Source organism: Podarcis bocagei, assembly GCF_964188305.1.
Source record: "Podarcis bocagei genome assembly, chromosome: 17".
Classification (NCBI taxonomy): Eukaryota; Metazoa; Chordata; class Lepidosauria; order Squamata; family Lacertidae; genus Podarcis; species Podarcis bocagei.
Window position 1 is genome coordinate 2372057 of NC_138143.1, and position 21878 is coordinate 2393934.

At 44.2% G+C, this 21878-nt stretch overlaps 1 protein-coding gene across 1 annotated transcript; it reads right to left on the bottom strand.

The window, feature by feature from the left end:
- Positions 1 to 888: 888 nt before the first annotated feature.
- LOC308577140 (olfactory receptor 1K1-like) lies at positions 889 to 1827 on the bottom strand (the record flags this gene model as incomplete). Its single annotated transcript, XM_081177156.1, has 1 exon — positions 889 to 1827. The coding sequence occupies one exon, from the start codon at positions 1825 to 1827 to the stop codon at positions 889 to 891; it is 939 nt and encodes a 312-aa protein (XP_081033282.1).
- Positions 1828 to 21878: the final 20051 nt, after the last annotated feature.

The window sequence follows — 21878 nt, forward strand, 5'->3', positions numbered from 1 at the left end:
AAGATGGACTAGATCTGCTCCTCCACCCCCTTGTTTTTGTATGTGTTTGATGTGCCCGTCTAGCCCGGGGCAAAAGAAAATAGGAAAATCTAGGCAATGGTGAGGTAACATTTTCATTTTATTGTGGCTCCTACATATATTTCCCACCTCAGACAGGCAGGTAACAATATTCAGTGCAGGGAGGGGCAGCTTCCAATAAAGGTCTAGAAGACTATATATGTCCACACTTTACTTCCCTGCATGTTTTGTGATTTTAGATCTCTGCTGGGGCTCTCTCACCAAAGAGTACTTGCCCCAAACCTGGATCTTGACATCCAGGGAATTCTCCTTTTTATTATACAATATTTTATTCTTTAACAAAATACCATATATTTCCCTCCCAGCTCCCTGCTTTTTATGCTCCAGCCAGCTCCTCCTCCCCCAGGTCTTTAGCTTGCTCTCAACCACTTGTGCTGGGTTCCCCCCACTTTGGGGGCTAGGCGGCGTGTGTGAAATATTGAGGGGTGCCTGGGCCCCCTTGAATTTTTGAGGGTGTTTGGCCCCTGGCCCCCAGATGGTGCCCTTGCTCTGAACCACCCAACCATACTCCCATATCCAACTTTTTTCCTGGTCACTCAAACCACAGTCAAAAAGGAATGATTGGAAAGTGACCCTGTGGTAGACTCCATGACAACATGGCTACCTTTGGCACACTGACAAGCATTTATCTAACAATTTTCCTGTGTAAAATGGCTATTGGAATCCAGAGGGAATTTCACCTTTTAACATCATGTAAATGTGGTTGTAAACTGTGGAGACTGTTCCATGAATCCCAGAAAACTCAGTTACAGTGGATGGTGTGGTTCAAACATTGGTGTTGTTCAGCAAGGTGTCTTGGAAGAAAGGCACTCAATGTGTTCCCACCTCCCTGCATAGAGTTTTGCGAAATGCTCCTTTGACATCGTCATTCCTCAGGCTGTATATAAAAGGGTTGAGCATAGGTATGACAATGGTATACATGATGGTGGCGACCCTTCCCTTTTCTGCTGAGTAGCGAGCAGTGGGCTGGAAATAGACCCCAATTACTGTGCCGTAAAAGAGGGTGACCACCAGCAGGTGAGCCCCACAGGTAGAGAATGCCTTGCGCCACCCAGAACCCGCAGGCAGCCTCAGGACTGTGACCAGGATTAGGGCATAGGAGATCACAATGAAGACAAAGGGGCTCAGCACCACTAAGGCCCCCTCAGTGAAGATCAACATCTCAATTAAGCTGGTATCAGTGCAGGACAGAGCCAGCACAGGCTGGTGATCACAGAAGAAGTGGGGAATCTCATGGGAAGCGCAGAACGAGAGGCGGGACATCAGGATTATGTGCAACAAAGAATGGAGGTGGGAGACTATCCAGGAGCCGGCCACAAACCCCACACACAGGCTTTGACTCATCATGATGGTGTACTGCAGGGGGTTACGGATGGCCACATAGCGATCATAAGCCATGGAAGCCAGAAGAAAGCTGTCGGTGACCCCAAAGGCAAAGAAGAAATACATTTGAGTCAGGCAGGCAGCATAAGAGATGCTCTTGGCTTCTGACACCAGGTTGACTAACATCTTGGGCACGGTGACGGAGGTGAAACAGGCATCCACCAGGGAAAGGTGCCCCACAAAGAAGTACATGGGGGTGTGCAGATGAGCATGACAAAGGATCAACAGGATGATCAGGAGGTTCCCTAGGATGCCCACTATATACATCACCAGGAAGATGGCAAAGAGGAACTTCTGCTGTCCTGGTTGGGAGGACAGACCGATGAGAATGAAGTCAGAGTGAGTGGAATGGTTTGCACTGGCCATGTCTCTGAGGAGCCTGAAAGGGAACTAGATTAAAATTCATGAAGTCTCTGCAAGCAGTTCACCCAGCGCATTTGATGTATTTAAAGCCTTATTAGGCACATTCTCTACAAAAAGGGTTTCCTATGCCATGCATACTTTTGAAAGCATGAAAAACAAATCTGCCCTCTCCCTGCACAGCTCAATCCGTGCAACTATCCAGAGCGTAAAGCACAAGGGAAGCAAAGGAGGCTACTCCATCTCATCACTCTGCTGACAGCCTGCAGGGTCAGAGAGGACAGGTGAGCAGGCAGTTGCATCATGGAGATAAAGCAGTGGGGTCAGGGGGCTCAGAAGATCAAAAGCAGGCCGTCTGCTGTGATGTGGGCCGTGACAGGTACCCCAGAATGCCAACTGCTAGTGCCAACCCTGTCTGTGAATATCCTGCTTCCCTATATGTAAATCACAGCTGTGATTCCATCGCATTGGTTATGAGCAACGGGAATCAGGAGCAGGCTCATTATTTCATAAAACTATTGCAGATTGTGGCATGTAAATTTTGCCTCCTATATCTGCATTATATAGGGGTAGAATCTTGCTTTTTAAAAGTATGTTGCAATATCTATGATTTCACATACTTCAATTGTCACTTTCCCTAGGACCATAATTACAAGGGGGGGGAGGACACTCTGTCCCACATCCATTGGCCAAAGAAGTGAAAACCATCAATTACTATTCAAGCAACAACCTCAGTAAGCAGGGGTGCCAACTTGAATAAAATATGGGAGGTGGGACTTAAGCACCAACCAGCTTAATCAATCACACACCATTTGAATGACAATGCCCATCAATGGCGGGCAGACGGGCTTGGACCCCTCAAATATTTTATGGAGGGGGAAGGACCTTGGCCTCTGGGAGCTGGCTCCTATGCCAGTAAGGGAAGTTCAGCCTGGCCTCAGCTGGACATAGGTAAAGGTAAAGGGACCCCTGACCGTTAGGTCCAGTCGTGGACGACTCTGGGGTTGCAGCGCTCATCTCGCTTTATTGGCTGAGGGAGCCGGCATACAGCTTCCAGGTCATGTGGCCAGCATGACTAAGCCGCTTCTGGTGAACCAGAGCAGTGCACGGAAACACCATTTACCTTCCCACCAGAGCGGTACCTATTTATCTACTTGCACTTGACGTGCTTTTGAACTGCTAGGTTGGCAGGAGCAGGGACCGAGCAACAGGAGCTCACCCCGTCGTGGGGATTCGAACTGCCAACCTTCTGATCGGCAAGTCCTAGGCTCTGTGGTTTAACCCACAGCGCCACCCTGGACATACAAGCTTGTTTATAGCTTCATGCTTTATTCTGGCCTTAAAGAACAGATCCCCTCCTCTGTCTTTTCCCTCCACTTCACCTGGTCTTTTTATTTCCTAAATTTGGTGGCAGGGCCACTTGGAGTGTGACATGCTCAGGCTCAATACTATTCAATGGAGGGAGAGGTGACATTTGGAGATGTTAACATAGATCAGGACCCACCAGCCACTAAGACTTACTCTGACACCTTTCCTCTCTTTCTCCCTTCCGATCTTCTTAAATCTCTCCTGTTTCAGGGAAGGTGTTGATGTAACCCTCAAGAGCAGTGTTTCCAAAACTTGGGCCTCCAGCTGTTTTTGAACTACAATTCCCATCTTCTCTGACCACTGGTCCTGCTAGCTAGGAATGATGGGAGTTGCAGTCCAAAAACAGCTGGAGACCCAAGTTTGGGGAACACCATTAAAGCAGAGCAGTGGTGGCTAGCCCTCAGTTTGGGAGTCTAATCTGGCCACCCAAGCAAATATTTCTGCTCCCCCCATCAAGTCTGCTGGCAGCAGCAAAGGAAAAAAAGATCATTTGAGGACTGGACAAGGAATGATCACGCCTCCTCCTTATGGCTCTGTCCAGCTCACCTGGAGGAGCTGGGCTCTGTGTGTGCCTGTGTGTGACCTGCATGCTGGTGCATGGAAGGGTGTGTGTGTGAGGGTGTGGGGTGGGCAACCCACCACTGGCATGCATACAACCCCTGGAAAGATTTGCCACACCTGCTCTACAGGAACTAAACTCAGCTGTGCCGGGTTTAGGGTGGTGCAGGCGCCAAGCTGAGGAGGCACAAAGCAGCAGCAGCAGCAACAGCCAGAAGAAGAACTGCACCAAAAGGAATGATTGTGAAAATGAGAAATATGGGTGGGGCACTCCAAATGTGTTCTTTGCTCAGGGTGTCATATTACCCAGATCTACCCTGAACCCAGATACATGTAACCATCACCTATATTCTTCCTCTTCCACATTTGCATCTATGTTAACTTCCCTGCTTCCTCTCTCCCTTGAAACAGGCACCTGTTGCTGTTTTTCCTTGCTCTTTTACCTATTATTCCTTAAAGCCCCAAGTACATCAATGGTGCTTATATATCTGTGTATCCACCCCCTTCTCCCTGGACCCTAAAGGTAGGGCTTATCCACACTTAGCTATTGGCCTGCTCTTCCCAGGCACAGACCTGCACTTTAAAACTCTTGTGTCCAAGCACCCAGCTTTTTTTGCTCCAGAGTTTTCCCATTGAAAACTCACTCTTTAGTGCTCAATCAGAGCAAACCTTAATTTAGGCTTTCTGGAGCAAAACAAAGGGGCTCAGATGCAGAGCTTTAAAGCACAGACTGTGCCTGGAAAGAGCAGAAGAAAGGTAAGGGTGGATAAGCCTGCAGACAGGTTGATCAGTAGACGACAGAGTAAGGAGGGAGAAAAATGAAAGAAATCCCTCCATCCTCTCTCCAACCCTTCCTGGCTGCCTGAATCATAATTTTCCTGCTCCATGCCAGCTCAAAGCAAGAGGTAGCTTCATGGGAGTTGTGGAAGTTTCTGCTGCTCCAGAGAAGCGGACACGGAGCAATGGATCCAAACTACAAGAAAGAAGATTCCACCTAAACATTAGGAAGAACTTCCTGACAGTAAGAGCTGTTTGACAGTGGAATTTGCTGCCAAGGAGTGTGGTGGAGTCTCCTACTTTGGAGGTCTTTAAGCAGAGGCTTGACAACCATATGTCAGGAGTGCTCTGATGGTGTTTCCTGCTTGGCAGGGGGTTGGACTCGATGGCCCTTGTGGTCTCTTCCAACTCTATGATTCTATGATTCTATGATTCTATGATTCTAAGTTTATTTCATTGTAAATTGAGAAGGATCTCATGCTGGCCAAGGGAAAAAGAATGGCGCTGCCATTCTTTCTTCAACCTGTTTCCAAAGATCCCGTTTCTCACACACAAAGGTACAGCAGGAATTCCAAGTATAGTAACTCAAAAGCTGGATATTTAAACCCCTGACCATGTTCCATGGAGGTTACTTGCCCAGCTGTGCTCAGCTGTCCAAAGATGGCTTCATCATAGAGGGAGTTGGGAGCAGCAGAAAGCAACAAAGACCTGGATAAAAAGCCAAATAACAAAGTTGTGTTCTAATATGCAGCAATGAGAAGCACAAATTAAGGGGGGTTATATTTATAGCTACCATAAAGCTCACTAAAGCAGCATCCCCATGAGCTATTATTCTGTAGCAGACAGAGACACGGATCACTTGGGGGCCAACACATGGGGGAGAAAGAGAACAAACATTTATTTAGTCTTCTTTAAAAACCTGGAGGTTCCCTGAGGTGACACCAAGCAGAGACCCAGCTCAATAGTTCAGAAAAGCCTCTCTTGCCTGATGTGTGAGCCTCACCATCAAGGAGCACCCCAGTGCAGGGGCGTGGGAAGGGGTGTGTGGTGGGTGCGGTCCACCCCGGGTGTCGTCCTTGAGGGGGGTGACAAAATGGCACACTGTGGGGGTCGGCACTTACCGTGGGGCCTGGCCTACAGCACGCCCAAGCCACGCATCTCTCCTGGGAGTGACGCGGTGGCTCTGGGCCCCGCGCTGCCTGAAACAGCAGCATGGGGCTTGCGTCCACCAGGCGGACTCCGTGGGCAGCTCGCCACACTGCCCCCCTGGGCGGATTGCCACGCTGCTCCCCTGGGCAGATCGCCACAGCGCCCCCATGGATGCATCGCCCTGCCCCCACTGCTCCAAGTGCCAGAGCTATGCCCCTGCCCCAGTGCAGCCATCCAAGAAGCAGCCAGAGGGAAGCTACTGCAGTGGTATTCCCATCTGCACTGGCAGTGGGAAATGGGCCAACACAGGGCGGGCTGGATCCTGAGTCAGCCCTGCTGCCATCCATCCAAGACAGTAGCAGGACCAATCTGGGTCTCTCTGCCGCTGCAGCCCAGCAAAGGGACATGCTGTCCTCTGCCTGCCCCTTTCTGCCTTGTCTGGCATGAGCTGTGGGTGTGGTGGCAGCTGCACCATCCCATTCAACCCTGTGCTGCCAGCTAGGGATTTGGATTGCCACCTTAAACTGCTAGATGATACCATGTGGAGAGGGAAAGTTGGTAGACTGGGGGAATTTGCAGCAGCTGGGTCAGCTAGTGGGAGTTCTCCATCCCCTCTCTCCAGGCACAAACACCTCTCCTTGCTTGCCTGAGGGCAAGAGCCACAGAGTAAGGTGATCACATTTAAAGCACATTATGTCCCCTGAAGACTCATGGGAACTGTAGTTTACCCCTCACACAGCTACAGTTTCCAGCACCCTTAACAAACTACAAACCACAGACTTTTTTGGGTGTAGCCAAGTGTTGAATGAAAGTGTATGGAGTGGATCTGCCCAAAGCAGTGTTTGTTTTGCTGGGTTTAGATAACTTAACAGTGCAAATGCCTCACTGAGATCAAGGGGACTTCGGGTAAACATGTTATAGGATTGGAGCTTAATTGCTAAGGCAATGCTATGTTCTGTGTTTATTCTTCCAATGTTATTCATACATTTACATTTCCTCCTGGAGATAATTTCAAAAGTTGCCATTCTAAACAGATGCAAGGGCTATTGCCCCAAAGTTTTTGACAAAGTCTATTTATGCTAGGTGAGAATTTGGCCAAGTTGCTTTGGTGCAGTAAGGCCAGCCAATTAGCCATCCCCTTTGATCCAAAGGTACAATAGCTGCAAATCCAGTTCATTTTGCTCAATGCAGATTTACACCAGTTGGCAAATCTGGACCTGATGGCTCCAGAAGAACCAGACTAGATAACCCTGTCTAGGAAAGTGCACCCAAGATACCCAGATAATTCCCTCCCTTCTTTGCTGTGTTCATCTGCGTCCCCAGATGCTTCGGGGCTCAACTCTCCAAGGATTTCTACTGTCTTTAAGAAAAACCCCATGTGGTTAATCATAGAAGGGAATGGAGCTCATTAGAAGTTTGTTCAGGAACCAAGTTAGTTAGCGAATATTGCAGCTTATATCTGTCTATCATGCCTCCATTTGTGCTCTCCTATTATTATTGTTGTTATTATTATTATTCTTACTGAGAATTTCCACCAAATAAAGTAATTTTTTAAAATGATGGAAGTTGTGGTCTAGCAACATCTGGAGGGCCGCATGTTTCTTACCCCTGATTGCCTATTAATTGACAGTTCTTTCTGTGTGCCAAATCCAAAGTGATAGCAGCTTGAGCAAAGAAACTCTGCTTGCAAATTTACAATAATAATAATAATAATAATAATAATAATAATAATAATAATAATAATAATTTATTATTTATACCCCGCCCATCTGGCTGGGCCTCCCCAGCCACTCTGGGCGGCTTCCATAAAAACCAAAAATACAGTAAAATGTCACACGTTAAAAACTTCCCTGAACAGGGCTGCCTTAAGATGTCTCCTGAATGTCAGATAGTTGTTTATCGCTTTGACATCTGCTGGAAGGGCGTTCCACAGGGCGGGCGCCACTACCGAGAAGGCCCTCTGCCTGGTTCCCTGTAGCTTTGCTTCTCACAGTGAGGGAACCGCCAGAAGGCCCTCGGCGCTGGACCTCAGCGTCCGGGCAGACTGATGGGGGTGGAGACGCTCCTTCAGGTATACTGGACCGAGGCCGTTTAGGGCTTTAAAGGTCAGCACCAACACTTTGAATTGTGCTCGGAAACGTACTGGGAGCCAATGCAGGTCTTTCAAGACCGGTGTTATATGGTCTCGGCGGCCGCTCCCAGTCACCAGTCTAGCTGCCGCATTCTGGATTAGTTGTAGTTTCCGCGTCACCTTCAAAGGTAGCCCCACGTAGAGCGCATTGCAGTAGTCCAAGCGGGAGATAACCAGAGCATGCACCACTCTGGCGAGACAGTCCGCAGGCAGATAGGGTCTCAGCCTACGTACCAGATGGAGCTGGTAAACAGCTGCCCTGGACACAGATTTGACCTGTGCCTCCATGGACAGCTGTGAGTCCAAAATGACTCCCAGGCTGCGCACCTGGTCCTTCAGGGGCACAGTTACCCCATTCAGGACCAGGGAATCCTCCACACCTGCCCGCCTCCTGTCCCCCAAAAACAGTACTTCTGTCTTGTCAGGATTCAACCTCAATCTGTTAGCCGCCATCCATCCTCCAACCGCCTCCAGACACTCACACAGGACCTTCACCGCCTTCACTGGTTCTGATTTAAAAGAGAGGTAGAGCTGGGTGTCATCCGCATACTGATGAACACCCAGCCCAAACCTCCTGATGATCTCTCCCAGCGGCTTCATATAGATGTTAAAAAGCATGGGGGAGAGGACAGAACCCTGAGGCACCCCACAAGTGAGGGCCCAAGGGTCTGAACACTCACCCCCCACCACCACTTTCTGAACACGGCCCAGGAGGAAGGAGCGGAACCACTGTATAACAGTGCCCCCAGCTCCCAGCCCCTCAAGACGGTCCAGAAGGATGCTATGGTCGATGGTATCAAACGCCGCTGAGAGATCCAGCAGAACTAGGAAACAGCTCTCACCTTTGTCCCTAGCCCGCCGGAGATCATCAACCAGTGCGACCAAGGCAGTTTCAGTCCCATGACAATTTGCTGGAGCATACAAATAAAATCCTTATCTGCTTTCTTATTATCCCAAAATCCCAGCTTTCAGGAAAGAAAGTTAAGACCTTTCCAGATGTTTTCTAGTCAGGTATTGTATCTTAAAGGAGAGCTAAAGTTATCATGATTTGAATTACCCCTAGACCCTGGGTTATCTTGAGCATTTGTTAATGGAGAATCTCTTTGGTTTCTGGAAAATAGATTGCTAACAGGATAGGAGTTTGGGGCCTCTAACCTGGGCATATTTCTTCTAATATCTGCATTAGGGCCAATATAATGAATCTTCCCTTCTTGCCTGTTGGAGCATTTCCAAACATTATTAAGACAGGTGACAGAGGTAGGAGCAGTGCTTTTTTTGAGACGGCCTGCGCTGGTATGCCATACTGCCACCTCTTTTTCTCCCCACCACCATCCCGCAGCTGCTGTTGCTCACTCACCCACCCACCCACTCCTTCCCCCATCGCACTTCCCACCCTGCTTCATTCTCCGCCTCCTCCTCTGCTTCCCGGAGGACCTTTTAACAATTGCCAAAGCACCTTCCAGGAAAGTGCCCAACTATCATAAAAAGGTCACACCAGATGCAGCGTTCCCAAAGCAAGGAAGGATTGGACTCTGATTAATAGAATACACACGAGGCTGGACCAGCAAGACTCTGGGAGGGGTGCCAATAATAATAATTCCTGTCCACCCCTCGGCCCAGGTCATTTTATTCACAAAATAACTTTTTACACAGTGTTTGTAAGAACCAATCAGATTTCCTCTGAGCATTTCAAAACCCCCACATGGGACAAAGTCAGATCAGATTAGAAGAAATTCTGTTAACTACAAAGACTGCTCTGAGCATGCTTACATATCTGGGAGTAAATAAAACAGGACTAGAAAGGAGGAATGCATCCAGCAAACCCGGAGGTCAGAAACAAGCAGTAAAGGAAGGAAGGATGGGTAGTATTTACCATCTCTTTGTGAACTCTCTTCCTGGCCCAAAGATCTATCTAAAGATCAAAGTAACCTACTCTCTTTATGTACTGAGGATGCCTGATGAACAACTGCCCTGTGTTCTGGAATGCTGATATGTGCCTGTCAGGCAGAGAAATAGGACAGTAGAGAAAATGGCCAGAGATGCAGAGCCTTGTGGGATTTGATCAGAAATTACTGTCAATGAATCAAACCCAGTCAACGCAATGCTTTCATTGTGGACACAATGGCTTGATGTATATTTTATAATTCCTCAAAGTAATCCCATCTGATCACTACACCAGAGCAGCTGGTTAGAGTTGGCTGATAATGCCAAGGTTAAACGTTTGATCCTCATCTGGGACAGCTGCCTATTCCTGCATTGCAGGGGTTGGACTAGATGATCCTGAGGGTGCCCTGCAACTCCACAGCTCCATGATTCCATGATTCTGCAGCTTCTGGTCCTGCCTCCTCTGCTTCAGTGTCTGAGTCTGAACTGCTCCCTGCAAGAGGCTTTCCTTGCTCACTAAAGCCTGTTGCCTCTTCAGCATCCAACCATTCCACCCCCCATTCTCTCTCTGATCTCTCCTCAGTGTCCCACCACCTATCCCTGGGCTCTGAGCCTTCTTCCTCTGAAGCATCTCACCCCCCATCGTCATCCACCTAGTCCCTGACAATGTGGAACTGACAGAGGTATGGATATTAATGAAGCCAATTGGGAAAACGCATGATCCATTTTTGTCTAAATTGTGTGAAGAAAGCACACAGCATTTTAACTTAGCAGTTTGAGCCTAGCTGCCCATTTTTTTGCTGTGCATCTCAAAGCTTCTGCTTTACAGATGTATTCCAGTATTTGCTTTTTTTAAAAAAATAATTTTTATTCATTTTCCAAACAATTTTATACAGTCAACACATTATTTAACACTCATTCTTCAGTTTTCGACTTCCCTCAGTTTCTCTGTCAATCTTTTGTAAAAATTTCTATTTGTTAACGCATTTCTAAACATAATATTGCCTTTTAGAACTCCTTTTCCTCTTACTCTCTTTTTTGCAATATTTCTTACTAACTCACAGAGTCTCTTCAAAACCAACAAGCGTTGTCTGTACATCACATATGTTTTTCAGATATTCTGTAAATCTCCCCCAGTCCTCGATAAACTTTTGGTCTTTCTGATATCGAATCTTCCCAGTCAATTTATCCAATTCTGCATATTCAGTCAATTTCCTTCTCCATTCTTCCACTGTTGGAATTTCTTCCTGCTTCCATCTTTGGGCCAGAAGTATCCTTGCAGCAGTCACTGTGTATTGAAACAGTTTACAGTCTCTCTTATTACAGTGGTGCCTTGCAAGACGAAAATAATCCGTTCTGTGATTCTCTTCGTCTAGCGGTTTTTTCGTCTTGAGAAGCAAGCCCATTAGTGGATTAGTGGATTAGCGCTATTAGCGGCTTTTAGCGGCTTATCTGCTGATCGGATCAGCTGATAAGCGGCTTAGCGGCTTAGAAAAAAGGGGGGGAAGGGGGAAAAAACCAGCAGGAACTCGGAAGACATTGTCGTCTTGCGAAGCAAGCCCATAGGAAATTCGTTTTGCGAAGCACCTCCAAAACGGAAAACTCTTTCGTCTAGCAAGTTTTCTGTCTTGCGAGGCATTCGTCTTGCGGGGCACCACTGTAATTTCATTTCCTACCATTCCTAATAGAAAGGCCTCTGGTTTTTTCACAAACGTATATTTTAACATCTTTTTCAATACATTGTATATCATTTCCCAGAAGCCTTTCACCCTTTTACACTCCCACCACATATGATAGAAAGTACCTTCTTTTTCATTACATTTCCAACACTTATTGCATGTTTTGTACATTTTAGCCAGTTTAACTGGCGTTATATACCATCTGTAAACCATTTTCATTACATTTTCTTTCAACGCAGTACATGCCATAAATTTTAACATTTCATTCCATAATTTCATCCAGTCGTCATATTGTATATTATAACCAAAATCTCTTGCCCAATGTATCATTACTGATTTTACCTCTTCATCTTTTGTATGCCACTCCAGCAACATTTTATACATTTTGGACAGATTTTTATACTCATTATTCAATACCTCCGCTTGAAATTTTGATTCTTTGCCTTCATACCCACACATTTTACAATCCTTTTTAAACATTTCATTAAACTGATAGTAATGTAACCAGTCATAAACAGATTCTTTCACCTCTTCATAAGTTTTCATTTTCCATTTCCCCCCCTCTCTTATTACCAGTTCTCCATATGTTATCCACCTCCCCCTCATATTGATTTTTTTCACGCTCATCACTTCTAATGGCGAAATCCAGTCTAGGTTCCAACAAATTTTTGTACCTCTCCCACACCTCTATCAATGATCTTCGAAAGATGTGGTTTTCGAAACCTTTGTGAATTTTTTTATTTTCATACCATAGATATGCATGCCAACCAAATCTGTTATCAAATCCTTCTAAATCTAACAACTCTCCATTCTCTAATTTAATCCATTCCTTTATCCAACAGAGGCATGATGCTTCGTAATATAATTTCAAGTCTGGCAGGGCGAGGCCACCTCTTTCTTTCGCATCTGTTAATAACTTAAACTCAATCCTTGGCTTCTTGCCCTGCCAGATATATCTTGAAATTATTTTTTGCCATTCTTTAAAAATTGATGCCCCCTTGATTATCGGCAATGATTGGAAAAGGAATAACATCTTTGGCAGCACACTCATTTTTATCGTAGATATTCTCCCCCAAAAGGACAGTTTCAGTCTTCCCCACACCTCCAAATCCCTTTTTATTTGGTTCGACACAGGTAAATAGTTGTTTTGAATCAAATCAATGTTCTTGGGGGTTAACCATATTCCTAAATACTTCACTTTGTTCACCACTTCTATCTCTGTCCTTTGTTGTATTTCCTCAATTAATTCTTGATTCATGTTTTTAGCAATAATTTTTGTCTTTTTTTTTGTTGAGATAGAATCCTGCAACTCGACCAAATTGCTCTATTTCTTCTAAGATTCTTTTGACACTTTCCACTGGTTCTTCTACCGTCATTACCAGGTCATCCGCAAATGCTTTAACTTTGTATTCATTTTTCCCTATAGACACCCCTTTTATATCTTCATTTTTTCTTAATGATTTTAACAAAACGTCCAGCACCATAATGAATAATAATGGCGACAATAGGCATCCCTGCCTTGTACCCTTGGTTATTTTAATATCTTCTGTAGTATAGTTGTTTACTATCAACTTCGCTTTCTGTTCTGTATATATTGCCTTTATCCCATTATAAAATTCCTTACCCACTTCCATATATTCTAAATTTTTTAGCATAAAGTTCCATGATATCATATAGAGGAGGGAGAAAGGTTGTTTTTGTTGGGAACACTGCCAGGGAGATATAGTCCATCATGGCCCCAAGCCGGCTGCCGGACGTCCATCGATCTCCCGTAGTCACGCAGATCCAGCAATTAGCAACACGAAGCCTCAGAAATAGACTGCCACATTCCAGGGCTCGTGCACACTCTTTATCAGCAGAAACACAGCCAGAAAGCTGCACCGCAGAAGAGCATATTTACAGACTTTATTTAGCGTTGAACAGAACAAAGAAAAACATGACCGTTCTGAGTCAGTGTCTCCGACCGACTGCGAAATCGAAAGGAACAGCAAACATAAACATCCTGTGAACAGGACATGCGCAGACTCTGTGACTCACAAAGCCTGCTCCCTTTTAAGGTGGAACGGAAATATCCTAACATCCTCCCCCTTTCCGTGTAACCTGTACTACCTGTGGTTCAACCCAATTGCAACCTTTGTACATAAACCTTAAGTTGTTCTTTGTTAACAACCTTCGACAACAGATCAGCAGGAATTTCATTTCCTGGCATGTAGGACACCTGAATAAGTCCTTTCTGAATACACTCCCTTGCACGATGTAGCTTAATCTGCAAGTACTTGGTTCTTTGCTTGCAACTTTCCGAGTTCAGCAAAGCCAAACACGATCTATTGTCTTGATACACTTGTACAGGACATTTCACAGAGACTCTGATGTCCTTAAACAGTTGCATCAACCATTCACAATCCATGAGTGAAAATGACAGAGCATTGAGTTCTGCTTCACAGGAACTTAGGCTCACTGTTGTCTGCTTCTTGCACAACCAGTCAAACAGGCAGTGGTTGTACATGTAGCATACTCCAGAAGTGCTCGTACCATCCGTGGTGTCACTTCCAAAACTTGCATCTGCAAAGATTTCAAGACCTCCAGTCTTCTGACTGGTGAACCTCAGCCTGTAGTGCATAGTCCCTTTCAAATAGCGGGCTATGCGCTTCAGAGCTTTCCAATCCTGAACCGTAGGATTGTTGGCATGTCTGCTAAGCAGGTTACAGCTTACAGCTATGTCAGGTCTTGAGCATCTAGCAATGAAATTCATCTTGCCTAGAATGCATCTGTACAGCGTTGTGTCAGAAAACGCTTCAGCAGTACTGTCTACCTGGTAACCTGTCACCATCGGTGTGTCTGCTGGGTTTGCATCAACCAAATTCAACCTGGTTAAAACATCAGCAATTTTCTGTGTTTGGTGTACCAGAAAATTACCTGCTTGGTCTCTCTCCACCTGCAGAGAAAGATAGTTGGATACCTCACCAAGATCCTTCATGTCAAAGTGCTCCTTCAGCTGAGATAGGGTGCTTTGGTAGAAAGCCTGATTCTTCCAAAACATCAGAAGATCATCAACAAAACATAAACAATACAGTTTGTTTTGCCCCTCCTCCTTGACAAACACACATGGATCAGCTTTGCCCTGGTGAAAACCTAGAGAAAGCAATGTCTCAGTGAGTTTTGTGTTCCAACACCTGGCACTCTGCTTGAGACCATATAAGGATTTCCGCAGTTTACAGACCATTCCCTTCTGTATCTCCATCCCATCAGGTGGAAGCATGAACAGCTCCTCGTTCAAAATCCCGTACAAAAAAGCTGTATTAATGTCATGGTGGGTAACATGCAGTTTCTCCTCCGCAGCGACCTTGAGCATCAGCTCTCATATTTGACTGTAGGTGAGTAGGTCTCGTGGTAATCCTGTCCTGGTACCTGTGAAAAACCTCTGGCAACCAATCTGGCTTTGTGTCTGACTACCTTGCCATTCTGGTCTGTCTTGGCCTTGAAGACCCATTTGCTGCCAACCAGTCTCATTCCTGGGACTACCGGTACCAGTTCCCAAGTTTGGTTCCTGTTCAAGGAATCAACTTCAGCCTTCATGGCATTAAGCCAAGGCTCAGCATCTTTAGAGGTTAACTCCTGAGCCTCTTTGAAGCTTGAAGGTTCCCACACCTTCTCTGAGCTACTAAGAACAGCAGTTGCTGTCTTAGCAAACTCATCAGCATACCTCTTTGGAGGTCTGCCCTTCGTGGCTCTCTCAGATCTGCGTACTAGACGCAAGTCTTCTTGACTCATCTCCTCTTTCTTAGGAGAAAAGGACATGCGCAGACTCTGTGACTCACAAAGCCTGCTCCCTTTTAAGGTGGAACGGAAATATCCTAACAGTTTTCTGCTGCTCCAGAGAAGCGGACACGGAGCAATGGATCCAAACTACAAGAAAGAAGATTCCACCTAAACATTAGGAAGAACTTCCTGACAGTAAGAGCTGTTCGATAGTGGAATTTGCTGCCAAGGAGTGTGGTGGAGTCTCCTTCTTTGGACGTCTTTAAGCAGAGGCTTGACAACCATATGTCAGGAGTGCTCTGATGGTGTTTCCTGCTTGGCAGGGGGTTGGACTCGATGGCCCTTGTGGTCTCTTCCAACTCTATGATTCTATGATTCTATGAAATGGTGGAGTTGTAATGTTGGAGGAGTCAATAAAGGGCAAAGTCCCCAACATCTATAGGAAACAGTCCTCCCCACACGAAGGTGGGGATATGTAAATGCAGGTAGCTTTGATTCAGGCAGAGCAGCTCATGTGGCCTTTAATTCACTCCAGCATGCACCTCGAGAGAGATGGAGTCAACAAGGCCTCTGGGTATAGGGCGGTATATAAATTCAATCATCATCATCAACAACAAAAACAACATTGAGTGGGGTTAAACCACACAGGGCATGTACCAGAGGAGAAGCTGGACAATTCTGTTACAGGACCTTGAATATACAGGACCTTGAATATTCAGCATTCCATAGTAAAATCCATTTAGAGTTCATCCAGTTGATAGAACATGAGACACTTAATCTCAGGGTCATGGGTTCAAGCCCCACATTGGGCAAAAGATTGGGGTCTCGACTAGATGACACTCATAGTCCCTTCTAGTTCTACAATTCTGTGATTCTACGTTTAGGCCAGACCTGAGAACACATACCCATCAACTGTCCTGATTTGAGCAGGACACCCTGGAATTACAGACTGGCTTCTGAATGGATTTCAGAGTGCCCCATTTTGTGGTTCAGTGCTCTGGTGCAAATCAGCTGGTTTGTGCCAGAGTGCCAAACCAAAAGACAATTTTTTTTTGCTCTCTCACAATTCACCCAACTCCCACAGGAACACAGGACCCAAAAAAAACAAGTATCCTGATTTGAAGTTGGTTCAGAAGCATCATCTCTCCACTCTATCCATTGGAGGAGGCAACGGATGGGGGAGAGATTCAGTTCACTTTTGAAGGCAAACCTACTTAATTTGCACTTTTCAAATCAATAATGTGAAGTGAAACACAGCCATCCTTTGAAATTTGTAACACAGTTCTTCAGCCAAATAATGTGTACACAAATACATGTACTAGGGTAAAGTGGGCATAAAATACACATATTTGTTAAAATAACATTAAAATGCATTGTATATGGGGAAATTGCTTTACACAAAGGGATAGATTTGGCAAAACTGCATATAAACATAGGAGTTGCAATCACAGGAAATATTCTAAATAGTTCTGTCTCTTTGCACTCTTGGGAATTCTTCCCAGCAGATTTGAGAAAGTACTTAAAAAACCCCTGAAAGGATCTAGGATGTTTTTTTTCCAGCTTGGTGTGCGTCCTGCCTGTTGCACAGGGTGAAAAACCAGCCACAGACTACAGACCAATGTCAACTGACTGTGCTTTTACCTCCTTTCATTCACCTGCGGTTCACTGCAAGGCTAGAGCAAGAACAGCCTCCTCCAAAATTACCACAGGTAAGACTCAATTCGTGCTGTGGGAAAGATGAGATTTATGGTCTATTGTATTTAGAAATACAGAGCATCATTCCAATGAGGTTTGGGAAAATGGAAGACTAGAATCCAAGACGCATTGCAATTCTCATTGGGTTTATAGAAAGAAAAAGGATGTGGGGATTAACAGATCAGGGCTAATTTATTGGTTAGGAGTTGATGATCCTACTCTCTTCCTCAGTTTCTTGGAAAGCTGTAGGTTTTTACACAAGAACGTAAAAAGAGCCTGTTGGATCAGGCAAATGTCACCTTATTTGTTCTGCTGTTGTTGTGTTGTAGTGCAAGAGTGCCCCTCCAGACAGCAATAACGCAGAAACATGGGGAGCACCTGACGAAGTGGATGGATGTGTGGATGGTCCAGTATAAACCCACCAACAATGGACTACCTTTGCATCAGTGCACTTGCAAAACCACCCATCTGGGTGGGCATTCAGTTTCTTTGGGTGGAGGATTTAGTTGGACCTAGTATCATTAGAAAGCCAGACACCGTCTCATTCAAAAGCCTTCAGAGCATGGGACCAGTTTACTTGGAGGATGGCCTGACCCCCTATATCCCCATCCCCAACTACTTCAATCTGTGCAACGGACACAGTTCCAGGTGCCATGTAATTCTTTTTTTTTTTATAAAATTTTTTATTGCGTTTCTTTCCATAGGTTAACAGATTAATTTACATAGCAACATACAAGAAACATTTTTTTTTTATATATATGAAGAAAAATAGAAAAAAGAAGACAAAAATATCATCAAGTTCACTTCCTTTTGGACCTCCTCGCATCCTCTCAACGTTGCTTTCATTATTCTAACCAGTTCAGCAATTTATTATCTTGTTTCACATCTTATTGTACCTTTGAGTTTATTATGTTACCAATTTCAGAAGTTTGTAGTTTGTTTTCAAAACTTTTAATAAACATAATATTTTGTTTCTAATTTGTCTCGGTTTTTTTTCATCATTACTTACTTTATCATTTACTTAGATAATTTGCAGAAGCGTGACGTTTCTTAATCGTGCAAATCTTAACATTCAAACAACTTATAGTATTTTTGCAAATAGTCCTTAAATTTTTTCCAGTCTTCCTCCATTGTTTCTTCGCTCAGATCTCGGATTCTGCCAGTCATTTCTGCCAACTCCATGTAGTCCATCAGCTGCGTCTGCCAGTCCTCCAGTGTGGGTAAATCTGGTGTCTTCCAGAACTTTGCAATAAGGATCCTTGCTGCTGTAGTTGCATACATAAACAAAGTTCTATCCTTCTTTGGCACCTTCCGGTCCACCATGCCCAGAAGAAAGGCCTCTGGTTTCTTAGCAAAGGTATATCTGAATACCTTTTTCAGCTCATTATGTATCATTTCCCAAAAGGCCTTTACTTTCGGGCAGGTCCACCAGAGGTGAAAGAATGTCCCTTCTGCCTCCTTGCATTTCCAACACTTATTATCAGAAAGATGATATATTTTAGCCAACTTGACTGGGGTCATGTACCACCGGTATACCATTTTCATAATGTTCTCTTTCAAGGCACTACATGCCGTGAATTTCATACCGGTGTTCCATAACCTTTCCCAGTCCTCAGACATAATGTTGTGTCCTACATCCTGTGCCCATTTTATCATAGCAGATTTAACTGTCTCATCCTGTGTGTTCCATTTAAGCAGCAAGTCATACATCCTCGAAAGTACCTTAGTCTTTGGTTCTAGTAACTCCGTCTCCAGTTTCGATTTCTCCAACTGAAAACCCACTTTTTTATCCATTTTAAATACCTCTTGAATTTGAGCATAATGTAACCAATCTCGCACCTTATTTTTTAGTTTGTCCTGGCTTTGGAGCTTCCAATTATCTCCAACTCTTTCAATCAATTCCCAATATTTTGGCCAGTAGGCCTCCATATTGGGCCTTTTTTTAGAAATCTTGGCTTCCACTGGTGATAACCACCTCGGGGTCTTGCTTTCTAATAAGTCCTTGTACTTCATCCAGACGGCAAAAATTGATTTTCTGACAATATGGTTTCTAAACAGTTTGTGAACCTTCGCCTTGTCATACCACAAGTATGCATGCCAACCATACACATTATCAAACCCTTCCAGATCTAGGACATCGGTGTTTTCCAACAAAAACCAATCCTTCAACCAGCAGAAGGCTGCAGCTTCGTAGTACAACCTTAAATCCGGCAGGGCAAACCCCCCTCTTTCTTTTGAGTCAGTTAGTATTTTAAATTTTATTCGGGGCTTTTTGCCCTGCCAGACAAACTTAGAGATATCCTTCTGCCATTTTCCAAAACATTCCATTCTGTCCACGACCTGAAGGGTTTGAAATAAGAATAACATTTTTGGCAAAACACACATCTTTATAGCTGCGATTCGGCCTGACAAGGTAAGTTTCAATCTTGACCAAATATCCAAGTCTTTTTTAATTTCCAACCAACATTTTTCATAATTATCTTTAAAAAGGTTTAGATTTTTAGTGGACAAGGATACCCCCAGGTATTTCACTTTTTTAACCACACTTAGCTCTGTCTCTTTCTGGTACCCTTCTATCTCTGTAGGTGTCAGATTTTTGACCAAAACCTTAGTTTTTTGTTTGTTTAGCTTAAATCCCGCCACCCGACCAAACTCCAAGATAAGTTCCAGAACTCTTTTTGTACTAGATTCTGGCTCCTGTACTGTCAAGACTAAGTCATCTGCGAAAGCTTTCAGTTTGTATTGTTTCGCTCCGACCACTATACCCTGCACCAACTGGTCCTCCCTGATCATATTCAGCAATACCTCCAGAACAGAAATAAATAGCAGAGGGGATAGAGGGCACCCCTGTCGTGTCCCTTTTTCAATTTGCAGTTCCTCCGATACCACATTGTTCACTATCAGCTTAGCTTTTTGCTCTGAATAAATTGCTTCTAGTCCATTTTCAAACCCCCGTCCCACTCCCATCCCTTTCAAGTTTTTCTTCATGAACATCCAAGAAATGTTGTCAAATGCTTTCTCCGCATCAATGAAGATTAAGGCTGCCCTTGTGTTTCTAATTCGCAACAACTCCAATATATCAATAATGTTCCTAGTGTTGTCAGACATGTGTCTACCAGGGAGAAAGCCTGCTTGGTCCTTATGAATTACTTCATTTAATACATTTTTAAGTCTATTCGCTAAAATGTCTGCAAATATTTTGTAATCCACATTCAGGAGTGAGATGGGACGGTAATTCTTAAGCTGGGTCTTTTCCCTTTCTGATTTGGGTATCAATGTGATGAATGCTTCTTTCCACGTTTCCGGTGCCCTCCTCCCCTCCATAATCTGGTTACAAACCTCCAACAATGGTTGTATCAAGAAATCTTTCAAAGTCTTATAATATTTGGAGGTGAGCCCATCCGGGCCTGGAGATTTGCCAAGTTGCATATTTTGAATGGCACCTTCAATTTCCTGTTGAGTTATTTTGCTGTTGAGAATTGATCTTTTATCTTGACTTATTTTGGATAGTCCATTTGTCCTCAAAAATTGGTCTATTTCCGATTCTTTCTGAGGCCCCTGTGCATAAAGCTCTTTGAAGTATCTGTGGAAGCACTTTCTTATTTCTTCTGGTTTCTGAACTATTTTTCCTTGAATCTCCAAGTTTGTAACCGTGTTTAACTTTTGTCTTTTTTTCAACTGCCAAGCTAACAACTTTCCACATTTGTTTGCTGATTCAAACGATCTCTGCTTCATTTGTTTAATTTTCCATTCGATCTCTTGATTGATCAATTTCGAATATTGTGCTTGATGGAATCTGATCTCTCTTAGCACCTCTTTTGACTTTGGTTTAGTTCTCAGCTTTTTCTCTCCTTCACTTATTTTCTCTAGAATTTTTTCCTTTTTTCCATTCCAAAATTTTCTCTTTATTGTATTCTGTTGTATCAGAAACCCTCTCATTACAGCTTTACTTGCGTCCCAGATTGTTCTTTTCTCCACCGTAGTGTTCAAATTTATTTCAAAATAGTCCTTTAGGGTTTTTTGGGCCTTCTTAACAATCTCTTGATCTCTCAACAAGGTGTCATTCATTCTCCATCTGAAGGATCCAGTTGGGATAAGTCTCAATTCCATTTTCAAGGCGTTATGGTCGGAGCAGGTTTTTGGGCAGATTTCCACTTTTCTTGTTTTCGGTGCCATCCCTCTAGATATCCAAATTTGGTCGATTCGTGTCCATGACAGATGGGCCTCAGAAAAGAAGGTTCCTTCTTTACCCAAGGGGTTCTTTGTCCTCCAAATGTCAATCAAGTCCATATTGTCTGTCATTTCAAAAAAAGTTTTAGGAAGTCTGCCGTCTGTTGTTAAGTTTTGATTTTGGGATTTGTCCATATTTGTTGACACCACCCCATTCATATCTCCCATCACAATAATGTTAGAATAGTCCAGATAGTCCATCATTGTCTCATGCAGCTTCTTGTAGAATTCTGATTTTCCATCATTTGGCGCATAGATTCCTAATATCAAAATCTTCTCTCCTTGTGTTTGAATTTCAATTGCGAGAGTTCTTCCATGATCATCTTTAAATAGAAATTTTGGTGACAGGTTCTCCTTTGCATAAATTACAATTCCTCTTTTTTTAACTTTGTCAGATGAAATAAATTCTTGGCCAAGTCTTTTATTGATTAATACTTTCCTGTGGAGCCTAGTCACATGTGTTTCTTGGAGACATATTACGTCCAATTGTTCTTTTTTTAGGATATGAAATATCCTCCTTCTTTTTTCCGGAGAATTCCCGCCATTTATATTCCAACTAAGTAGCTGCAGAGACATCCTGTTCTAATTAAGATGTTCTTAGGGTGAGGTGCCTTCCTTTTGCTCAGGTCCCGAGGGTGCAGGCGTTAGCCCGCCTCCAGGCAGTATTGGTGTTGGTAAGGTTGGAAGCCAATCTGTTCCTTTTTGGAGATCTTCTCCGTGGTCGTGAAGGAACTTTTGGTTATCTTCAGGTGTTCTAATTTTAACCTTCCTTTCTTTGTAGGTGAAGGATAATCCTTGTGGAAACTCCCACCTATAGGGAATTGCGT